We start from the raw sequence: 12,500 nt of genomic DNA, 5'->3' as shown, positions 1-12,500 counted from the left end.
AAGCATTTCGCCCGGTGTGCTAACGTTTCTGCCAGCTCGCCACTCCAATACCACCACCAACACCAATCACCACCACCACTGCCACTGACATCACCACCAGCATAACTACCGCCAACAGCACCATCACCACCATCACATCAACTACATCAGTACCATCACAACCACCACTCACAGCACCACCAACACAATAACTGCCAACACCACCACCACCAACAACAACAACCGCCGCCACCACTGCCACTATCACCACCACCACCACCACTAGCATAACAACTACCGCCAACGACACCATCACCACCACCACTAGCATAACAACTACCGCCAACGACACCATCACCACCACCGCCACCACCCACTCCCAGCACCACCAACGCAACAACTGCCAACGATACCACCACCACCACCACCACCACTGCTGCTGCTCCTAGCGCCATCGGTGCAAATTGCAGAGAAATTTCTGTCGGATTCTTCAAACGAACAAAGCAGTGAAGCGACAAAGCTGCGAAGATGCTAAAAGATGGTGCGACTTACTTAACCTGTCTCCGCTCTTACAATCTGCGGTTCCACGTTAAAGTTAATATTAGCCGCTGTAACGACGCCAGGGCTTAAGTGAATGCCAAGAACTTGAAGGCAGGTGAGGGTCTAATCAACACCAGCATTATCATCATAATCATCATTATCTCAAGCACCACCGACACCGCCACAACCATTATCATTGCCACCACCGTCATCAGCATCATACCACCACCATTATCACTGCCACCATCGTCATCACAACCATCATCATCATCATCACAACCATCGTCATCATCATCACAACCATCGTCATCATCACAACCATCGTCATCATCATCACAACCATCGTCATCATCATCATCAATACCATCATCATCATCATCACAACCATCGTCATCATCATCACAACCATCGTCATCATCATCATCACAACCATCGTCATCATCATCACAACCATCGTCATCATCATCATCACAACCATCGTCATCATCATCACAACCATCGTCATCATCATCACAACCATCGTCATCATCATCACAACCATCGTCATCATCATCACAACCATTGTCATCATCATCACAACCATCGTCATCATCACCACCATCATCATCATCATCATCAATACCATCATCATCATCATCACAACCATCGTCATCATCATCACAACCATTGTCATCATCATCACAACCATCGTCATCATCATCATCACAACCATCGTCATCATCATCATCACAACCATCGTCATCATCATCATCACAACCATCGTCATCATCATCGTCATCATCATCACAACCATTGTCATCATCATCACAACCATCGTCATCATCATCATCATCATCACAACCATCATCATCATCATCACAACCATCGTCATCATCATCACAACCATTGTCATCATCATCACAACCATCGCCACCATCATCATCATCATCACAACCATCGTCATCATCATCACAACCATCGTCATCATCATCACAACCATCGTCATCATCATCGTCATCATCATCACAACCATTGTCATCATCATCACAACCATCGTCATCATCATCATCATCATCACAACCATCGTCATCATCATCACAACCATCGTCATCATCATCACAACCATTGTCATCATCATCACAACCATCGTCATCATCACCACCATCATCATCATCATCATCAATACCATCATCATCATCATCACAACCATCGTCATCATCATCACAACCATTGTCATCATCATCACAACCATCGTCATCATCATCATCACAACCATCGTCATCATCATCGTCATCATCATCACAACCATTGTCATCATCATCACAACCATCGTCATCATCATCATCATCATCACAACCATCATCATCATCATCACAACCATCGTCATCATCATCACAACCATTGTCATCATCATCACAACCATCGTCATCATCATCATCACAACCATCGTCATCATCATCGTCATCATCATCACAACCATCGTCATCATCATCGTCATCATCATCACAACCATTGTCATCATCATCAGCTCCACTGCCACTAGACTCCACCATCACCACTACCACTATCATCAGCTCCACTGCCACCGCCATCAAAACTACTATTAACATTGACTCCACCATCACCACCACTTCCACCAATTTTTACTACCACCATCGCCATCATCATCACAACCACCATCATTAGCATCATCACCACCACCACCACTACCACCATTATCACTCTTACCATCATCAGCTCCACTGCCACCACCACCATCATCATCACTGCTACTACCATCGGCTCCACCACCATCACCATCACCAACTCCACCATCACCACTACCATCGGCTCCACCACCACAGCCAACACCATCATTACTTCCGCCAACTTCCTCAACACCATCACTAACGCCCTCACTGTTATAATCAGCATCTCCATAAAATTCATCATCCTCATCATCATCATCATCATCATCACCAGCAGCAGCAATCAACTTCAAGCCCCCAGTCACCTTGTCTCTCACCTCTCAAAGAATTATCCAAATCACATAACGCACAGTAAATAATTAATAAACATATTTTACAATATAACATGACATATTTAACCTGTTCACTCACAAACATAAACTGATTTATTATTGTTGTTGTTGTTGTTGTTGTTGTTGTGGAGCTACCAGAACTGTTAGCATGTTGGACTAAGTGTTTAGCAGCTTCTTTTTCTTTTCTGCTCTTTACGTTCTGAGTTCAAATGCCGCAGAGGTCAACTTTGCCTTTCATCCTTCCAGGGACAGTAAAATAAGTACCAGTTGAGTACTGGGGTCCATGTAAGTGACTGGCTCTCCCCCCCCCCCACGCAAAATTTAAGGTTTTGTGCTTACAACAGCAACAGCGGGAGGAGGAGGAGGAGGAGGAGGAGGAGAAGAAGAAGAAGAAGAAGAAGAAGAAGAAGAAGAAGAAGAAGAAGAAGAAGAAGAAGAGGAAGAAGAAGAAGAAGATTCTTTTCAGCTATCTAATGCTTTCCCGATCATTCTGGCCGGGCCAAGGAGGCAGATCTTTTGTAACAGGTCAACTGGGTCCTCTCTATTCTAATTTCCTTTTCAATCCCCTTGATACCTTTTGATACTGTCCCCAGAGACCCAACAATAATTGGCACTATCTTCACCATCTTCATTTTGGATAGCTGGGCTATTTCGTACTTAAGAGGGTTGCATTAATCTACTCTTCGGCTTTCCTTCTTGACTATTCATGGGACAAAGTGGCACGCAACATCAACTATACAGCACATGTGGTGCATCTTGTCAACCACCACTAGGTTCGTTCTGTTATGCCCTAGCGCTTGATCTGTTTGGATTGGGAATCCCAGAGAATTTTGCTAGTCTCCGACTCTGTCTCTCTCTACGGTTTGTGCTCATACCACGTCTTGCCTCTCTCTCTCTCTTTACTCTTTTACTTGTTTCAGTCATTTGACTGCGGCCATGCTGGAGCACCGCCTTTAGTCGAGCAAATCGACTCCGGGACTTATTCTTTGTAAACCCAGTACTTATTCTATCGGTCTCTTTTGCCGAACTGCTATGTGACAGGGACATAAACACACCAGCATCAGTTGTCAAGCAATGCTAGAGGGACAAACACAGACAAACATATACACACACATACATATATATATATATATATATATATATATATATATATATCATATATACGATAGGCTTCTTTCAGTTTCCATCTACCAAATCCACTCCCAAGGCTTTGGTCAGCCCGAGGCTATAGCAGAAGACACTTGCCCAAGATGCTATGCAGTGCGACTGAACCCGGGACCATGTGGTTGGTTAGCAAGCTACTTACCACGCAGCCACTCCTGCGCCTCTAGCCCTCATTTTTCGCACAGTTTCCAGTGTAGCACTTTTGCTACCTGATCATGTTGCCCCAACTTATAGAGGTTTCGGGCAAGTCTAGGGCATTTGTTCATGATCTAGGCAACGGTTTTGTCTACTCTATTACAGATGCAGCACAGCAGAGGCACTTGCTCATTCTTAAGGTTCACCCCCCCCCCCCAGTTCATTGCCAAAGCTTGGTCTTGTGCTGCCAATATAATGCTCTCCAGTCTCTTTTTTTAGGGTTCCTTTCTTCAGCAGCCAGTCTCACCTATGTTTTCCAGCAACTTCTGTTGTGGCTACAGGGAATTAAATTGCATAGTCTCTTGTCACATAATGTTTCTTCATGTCCTTTTTGTACCGCTTTCTTTCTTTTTCCCTTTTTCTCTGCTTTCAATACTTCCACATTCCTAACTGGCACCACCCACCACTAGCATAACTACCTATTTCTTTATTACCCACAAGGGGCTAAACATAGAGGGGACAAACAAGGACAGACATAGGTATTAAGTCGATTACATCGACCCCAGTGCGTAACTGGTACTTAATTTATCGACCCCCGTAAGGATGAAAGGCAAAGTCAACTTCGGCGGAATTTGAACTCACAATGTAACGGCAGCCGAAATACCGCTAAGCATTTCGCCCAGCGTGCTAACGTTTCTGCCAGCTTACTGCCAACAACACCACCGCTACCAATCAACCTCCACCATCCAACACTTGTGTTGCCACCGCCAATCAATCTCCACACCACCACCACCAACAACAACACCTTTGTCACCACCACCACTACCCACTCCCAGCACCACCAACACAACAACTGCCAGCTAGGTATCTCAGTAAGCTCCCGAGTTCAATACATATGCACCAAAACTGACCTCACCTGTGTGAGTACCACGTAAAAAGCACTCAGCCCAATCTGTGGAGTTGTTGGTGTTAGGAAGGAGCATCCAGCCATAAAAACCTGGCCAAGACAGACACAGAAGCGTGATGCAGGCTCCTGCATGACCAGCTCCTATTTCTTTACTACCCACAAGGGGCTAAACACAGAGAGGACAAACAAGGGCAGACAAACAGATTAAGTTGATTATATCGATCCCAGTGTGTAACTGGTACTTAATTTATCAACCCCGAAAGGATGAAAGACAAAGTCGACCTCAGCGGAATTTGAACTCAGAACATAACGGCAGACGGAATACCTATTTCTTTATATACAAACAAGGGGCTAAACACAAGAGGACAACAAGGGCAAAGACAAACGGATGTTTTATTAATCGACCCATGCGTAACTGGTACTTAATTTATCGACCCCGAAGGATGAAAGGCAAACTCGACCTCGGCGAATTTAATCAGAACGTAACTGCAGACGAATACTTTTCTTTACTACCCACAGGGCCAACACAGAAGGACAAACAAGGGCAACAAACGATTAAGTCGATTATACTCGACCCAGTGCGTAACTGTACTTATTTATCGACCCCGAAAGGATGAAAGGCAACTCGACCTCGGCGGAATTTGAACTCAGAACGTAACGGCAGACGAAATACTTATTTCTTTACTACCCACAAGGGGCCAAACACAGAGAGGACAAACAAGGGCAGACAAACGGATTAAGTCGATTATATCGACCCTAGTGCGTAACTGGTACTTATTTAATCGGCCCCGAAAAGATGAAAGGCAAAGTCGACCTCGGCGGAATTTGAACTCAGAACGTAGCAGCAAACGAAATACCGCTAAGCATTTCGCCCGGCGTGCTAACGTTTCTGCCAGCTCGCCGCCTGGCCAGCTCCTGTCAAACCGTCCAACCCATGCCAGCACGGAAAGCAGATGTTAAACAATGATGATGACGACGATGATATTGTTGATGCCCATTGTCATCTCAATTGCATCATTTCGGACTCTTCGCAGCCACTTGATGTCAAGTATTTTGCTTAAGCATGTGAACTGCAAGGCTGTGTGATATCATTAATTGAGTTTATAATGAAATATCCCACGGGCCCCTTACAAGTGTTATACGATCGACATCAACTTTTGGTTGATCATCGTACATTGCCAATCTATTTAAACCTAAATTTCCTCCTCATCTCCCATCAATATCCGCCCCACCACCCATGAATCTTTTCCCCTCTATCGACCCAATAATGTTTTTTATTTTTATTTTTAATTAACTGTTTAAACGACTGCAAGGAGCTGTTACTAATGGGATGATAATTTTTCGCACTATTAACCCCTGATCTACATTTGTTTTAAATAAGAAATTAAACATTTTATTTTTTTTTTAATTTTTATTATTATTTTATATATGTTCTTGTAATATTTATACCTACGCTTGTAATAATGGAACGCTTAACGAAGATTAGAGAATTCAACCAATTGAAATGTAACATAGATAATAGAAACAGTAAAAAAAAAATAAAGATGTTTCCCTCATTAACAAAGTGTTTAATTATCTGGAAAATTGTAATTTTGTTTCCCTTTTTCTCTTTTCCTCATTTATCCTTTGTTTTAGTCACTGGATGTGGCCATGCTGGAGCACCACCTTGAAGGGTTTTCTATAGTCAAACCCCACCGCCACATCCACTACCATCCCAGTAATTTTTTTTTAAGAAATAAAAGAAAATGTTTGGCTCTTGTTCTATTGGCCTCTTTTGCTGAACGACGAATTTGCAGGGGTGTAAACAAACCAACACCAATCATCAAGCAGTGTTCAAACACACACAACACACACACACACACACAGAGTTTTCTGTCTCCCAAATCTCCTCCCAAGGCATTGGTCACCCAAGGCTATAACAAGACTTGTCCAAGGCGCCATGCAGTGGGATTGAACCTGGAACCATGTGGCTTGCTAAGCAAGCATCTTAACCCACGCACCCATGTCTGCATCTATATACTATTCTGTGTGAAGGCACATGTCCTAATGGTTAAAGTGCTGAGTTCACAACCTTAGGGGTCATGGGCTCAATTTCTTAACTGGATAGTGTGTTAAGACCTTCATTAACCTGTGATGGTACATGGCTCAGTGGTTAAAGTGTTGAGCCCACAATCATAAGGAACAGAGTTTGATTCCTGGACTGGGCTGTGTGCTGTGTTCTTGAGCAAGACACTTTATTTCACGTGGCTCCAGTTCACTCAGCTGTCGAAATGAGTTGCGACGTCACCGGTGCCAGGCTGTATCGGCCTCTTTTCCTCTCCCTTGGATAACATCAGTGGTGTTGAGAGTGGGGGCTGGTATGCATGGGCGATGGCTGGTCTTCCATAAACAACCTTGCCCAGACTTGTATCTTGGAAGGGATCTCTAGAGGTGCAATCCCATGACCAAAGTGAGGCTTTACCTTTACCTCCAGACCTTTAGCATTCAGATTACTCTGTCAAATGTAATGCATATTTACTCTTTACTCTTTTACTTGTTTCAGTCATGTGACTGTGGCCATGCTGGAGCACCGCCTTTAGTCGATCAAATCAACCCCAGGACTTATTCTTTGTAAGCCTAGTACTTATTTTATCGGTCTCTTTTGTTGCTTGCCGAACCGCTAAGTTACGGGGACGTAAACACACCAGCATCGATTGTCAAGCGATGTTGGGAGGACACAAATACAGACACACAAACACGCACATACATACATACATACATATATATATATATATATATATATATTTATATATATATATATATATATATATATATATATATACATATATACGATGGCTCAAAAGGCTTTGGTTGGCCCGAGGCTATAGTAGAAGACACTTGCCCAAGGTGCCACGCAGTGGGACTGAACCCAGAACCATGTGGTTGGTAAGCAAGCTACTTACCACACAGCCACTCCTATGCCTATTTATTCGCATTGTTTCAAATTAATCCCGCATTATCTTGTAGCTTTGAGATTTCAATGATGTGGTTGCTTATTTTCAGAATAACATTGTGATAATGAGACTTTCTCTTTAATCATCCATTTTTCAGCCAAGCCTCGACTGGCTCCAGTGCTGGTGGCACATAAAAAGCACTATCCGAACGTGGCCAATGCCAACGCCACCTTGGCTGGCTTCCGTGCCGGTGGCACGTTAAAAGCACCAACCGATCGTGGCCGATGCCGGACCCCCTCTGGCACCTGTGCAGGTGGCACGTAAAAAGCACCCACTACACTCGCAGAGTGGTTGGCGTTAGGAAGGGCATCCAGCTGTAGAAACTCTGCCAGATCAGACTGGAGCCTGGTGCAGCCCCGGCTTCCCAGACCCCGGTCGAACCGTCCAACCCGTGCTAGCGCGGAAAACGGACATTAACCGATGACGATGATGATGATGATGAATGTAGGGGTGAGAGGCCGATTCAGCCAGGTTGCTAACATCAAACCCTACAATAGACTGAAGAATATCATGATCTCAGACACTTATATGCTTTGCAAATAGCAACCGGTTTTATGGTCCTTAAGGATCAAGAAAAAAGAAGAAAAAATATTCAAGGTAGCGCCTCTTTTTCAAAGCAGTTCGGTATATATGACTGCTATTTCTAGCTCACCAAGTGTCCACATAGAGGTTCCCTTGGCTTAATATCACAAAGTTGGTTCTCACTTGCTTCTTTGTACAGCCATGGCAGATAATAGACTCTCTCTTTAATCATCCATTTTTCAGCCAAGCCAAAAATGGCTCCCTTGCCAAATTTCCTCTTTCGTTGTCTTTCTTCATTTCTTTCCTTCTTTCTTTTTTTTTTTTTGTCACCTGACAAAAACTACCCCAAAAACATTCCAACTTTTCCACAACTCTCACGCCATTCATTATACCACAAAACCAAGCAATTAGTGAAAGTTTGCAAATGTGGTTACGTTTGTCTGCAGTATTATTGAATATCCATAGTAGCGCTGTGAATATAGAAATCCTCTGTGATACCATAAACATTAGAACACTTCTCTCCCTCTCCATCTCTCTCTCCCTCTCTCCTTCTCTCTGACAGAGGACTTTGCTCAATACATCAAGAATCTCAACATCCGTTCTACTCTACTCAGCCCCAAGGTGTATAACAAACTTCACCAATTTACAGACTTCTCTTTATTCTTCTGGCATTCCGTTGGATACTCTCTCTTTACTCTTTAACTTGTTTCAGTCATTTGACTGTAGCCATGCTGGAGCACCACCTTTAGTCAAACAAAACGACCCCAGGACTTATTCTTTGTAAGCCCAGTACTTATTCTATTGGTCTCTTCTGCCGAACCACTAAGTTACGGGGACGTAAACACACCAGCATCGGTTGTCAAGCGATGTTGGGAGGACAAACACAGACACACCAACATATACACACACATACACATATATACATATATATATATATATATATATATATATATACATATATATATATATATATACATATATATGATGGGCTTCTTTCAGTTTCCGTCTACGAAATCCACTCACTTCGGTCGGCTCAAGGCTATAGTAGAAGACACTTGCCCAAGGTGCCACGCAGTGGGACTGAACCTGGAACTATGTGGTTCGTAAGCAAACTACTTACCACACAGCCACTCCTATGACAAGGGTTCCAGTTGATCCCGGCCAAAGGAACAGCCTGCTCATAAAATTAACATGCAAGTGGCTGAACAGTCCACAGACATAGTTCTCAGGGATACCGGCACAGGTGCCGGTAAGGCGATGCTGGTAACGATCACGCTCGAATGGTGTCTTTTATGTGCCACCGGCACGGAGGCCAGATAGCCACTCTGGCAATGATCGCTGACAATGGATGTTAAAAAATGATGAGGGTGATGATTATGTGATTTCAGAGATATGTTTGTCTGGCATGAGATCTGAGCGAAGGCCATGCCTTGAAACTAAAATAATTCACAGCAAGACACACACATGTATTAGCCATTCAAAAACAAACAAAAACTGCTGACTTTACTGAAACATTTATTATTCAGTGTCGAAACATTTGTCGCACAAACTGCGACTTGGTCACAGACACCAAATAATAAATGTTTCAACGAGCTTTCAATTGGTTTTAATGTGTCTTCCATGCTGCAACCGCTTGTTCCGTGATAATTTTCAGAAATTACTGAGATGGTTTTCGAAAACAGTCGTTGAAATGTTTACAGTAATTGCTACAGTGGTGCTTATTCTTTTCATTCTTTTACTTGTTACAGTGGTTAGGGCAGCGGACTCGCGGTCATAGGATCGCGGTTTCAATTCCCAGACCGGGCGTTGTGAGTGTTTATTGAGCAAAAACACCTAAAGCTCCACGAGGCTCCGGCAGGGGGTGGTGGTGATCCCTGCTGTACTCTTTCACCACAACTTTCTCTCACTCTTTCTTCCTGTTTCTGTTGTACCTGTATTTCAAAGGGCCGGCCTTGTCACTCTCTGTGTCACGCTGAATATCCCTGAGAACTACGTTAAGGGTACACGTGTCTGTGAAGTGCTCAGCCACTTACAAGTTAATTTCACGAGCAGGCTGTTCTGTTGATTCGGATCAACCAGAACCCTCGTCGTCGTAACCGACAGAGTGCTTCCATCCCATTAGACTGTGGCCATGCTGGGGCACCACCTTGAAAAATTTTAGCCAAACAAATTGATCTTAGTATTTATTTTTATATTTTGTCTCCTGTCTGGAACTTCAGAAAGTAATGAAACCAGGGAGTCGAAATACTTTTATTAGAGTTTACTAAGAAAGATAACCACCCCCACCTCTCTCTTTACTCTTTTACTTGTTTCAGTCATTTGACTGTGGCCATGCTGGAGCACCGCCTTTAGTCGAGAAAATCGACCCCAGGACTTCTTCTTTGTAAGCCTAGTACTTATTCTATCGGTCTCTTTTGCTGAACCGCTAAGTTACGGGGATGTAAACACACCACCATCGGTTGTCAAGCGATGTTGGGGGGGACAAACACAGACACACACAAACATACACACACACACATATATATATATTTATATATGCCAGCTTGACTGGCTTCTGTGCCGGTGGCATGTAAAAAGCACCATCCAAACGAGGCCGATGCCAGTGCTGCCTTGACTGACTTCTGTGCTGGTGGCATGTAAAAAGCACCAACCGATCATGGCCGCTGCCAGACTCCCCTGGCACCTGTGCCAGTGGCACGTAAAAAGCACCCACTACACTCACGGAGTGGTTGGTGTTAGGAAGGGCATCCAGCTGTAGAAACAGTGCCAGATCAGACTGGAGCCTGGTGCAGCCTCCTGGCTTCCCAGACCCCGGTCGAACCGTCCAACCCGTGCCAGCATGGAAAGCGGACGTTAAACAATGATGATGATGATGATGATGATATATATATATATACATACATATATACGACGGGCTTCTTTCTGTTTCTGTCAACCAAATCCACTCACAAGGCTTTGGTCAGCCCGAGGCTATAGTAGAAGACACTTAACCAAGGTGCTACGCAGTGGGACTGAACGACGCAGTGGGACTGAACGAACCCGGAACCATGTGGTTCGTAAGCAAGCTACTTACCACACAGCCACTCCTACACCTATGATTTATTATTATCATTATTATATATTTTTTTTTAATCTCCCCCACCAAAATACAATCTCTCTTTCATAGTATGCTGGGTGAGATACGAGTTATAAGAAAAATGAAATCAGCTAATCTCAAAGACGATAATAAATGCTATAAAACATAATCAGGGATTATAAGAAAAACGCAAAAGTAAAAAAAAGAGAATTATTTTCCTGCTGACAGCAGTACAGAGACACTTGATATCTTTTAGATATCTCGACAACTGTAATTAGTCAGTAGTTCAAATGTATTGAAATAGTGTTGCTATATGTAGTGGAATATGTTTATATACCTATAACGGTAGAGTAACGGTATTTTATTTGGTGGCTATGATAACCGTATATGCATCAGTGACTTAGTGGATGGAGAATACTCTGTCATTACGCTGGTGTTAGTTTGGAAATAAAAGTTTCTTCTGCTGAGTCTAGCCGGGTGTTATGTACATACACTCAAAGATAAGACATTTGATGACAATCAGAGACGAAGTCAGTCGAGATGTAATGTCAGAGATGGAAATACTGGAGAAAATTAGTTGAAACGAAGAAAGAAAAAAAAAACAAATAAAAGAAAGAAAAAAAAAGAAAGAAAGAAATACGGTTCATCTCTAAAAGATGAGGTTAATAGCAAGACACTGGTAATCTTATTAACACAACTTGTCTCAGAGACGTAGCGAGGTTATAAAAACACACTGACACACAGACAGACATCAAAACAAGTAATAAATGTTGCTTACCAATATGTGCTCGTTGTAAATGTCCATCGAATCCTTGCAGGTAGGATATGGTGTGAGAGGCTGAAATTATAACAACAGAATATAAACCATCGATAAAATCATCAAAATATTGGTTTCAAATTTTAGCACAAGGCCAGCAATTTTTTTTTGGGGGGGGAGGATCGATTACATCAACCCCAATGCTCAATTGGTATTTAGCTTATCAACCCCAGAAGGATGAAAGGCAAAGTTAACCCTGATGGAACTTGAACTCAGAACATAAAGATGGAGTGGCTGTGTGGTAAGTAGCTTGTTTACCAACCACATGGTTCCGGGTTCAGACCCACTGCATGGCACCTTGGGCAAGTGTCTTCTACTATAGCCTCAGGCCAACCAAAGCCTTGTCTCAACCACACAGCCACTGTGTC

The 12,500-nt window shown here is 43.3% G+C and overlaps 1 protein-coding gene across 1 annotated transcript in view; it reads right to left on the bottom strand.

Moving 5' to 3' along the window:
* The window catches only part of LOC118767394 (mitogen-activated protein kinase kinase kinase 7-like), an 85,376-nt gene that overhangs the window by 26,373 nt on the left and 46,503 nt on the right, over positions 1 to 12,500 (bottom strand). The window contains exon 4 of the mRNA XM_036511886.1: positions 12,094 to 12,153. Within this exon, the coding sequence (XP_036367779.1) occupies positions 12,094 to 12,153 (60 nt within the window). The remainder of the gene's footprint in view (positions 1 to 12,093; positions 12,154 to 12,500) is intronic.

This window comes from Octopus sinensis, linkage group LG21, assembly GCF_006345805.1.
Source record: "Octopus sinensis linkage group LG21, ASM634580v1, whole genome shotgun sequence".
Taxonomy (NCBI): Eukaryota; Metazoa; Mollusca; class Cephalopoda; order Octopoda; family Octopodidae; genus Octopus; species Octopus sinensis.
The sequence above is the reverse complement of the archived record's forward strand: the minus strand, read 5'-3'. Positions and strand labels throughout refer to the sequence as shown.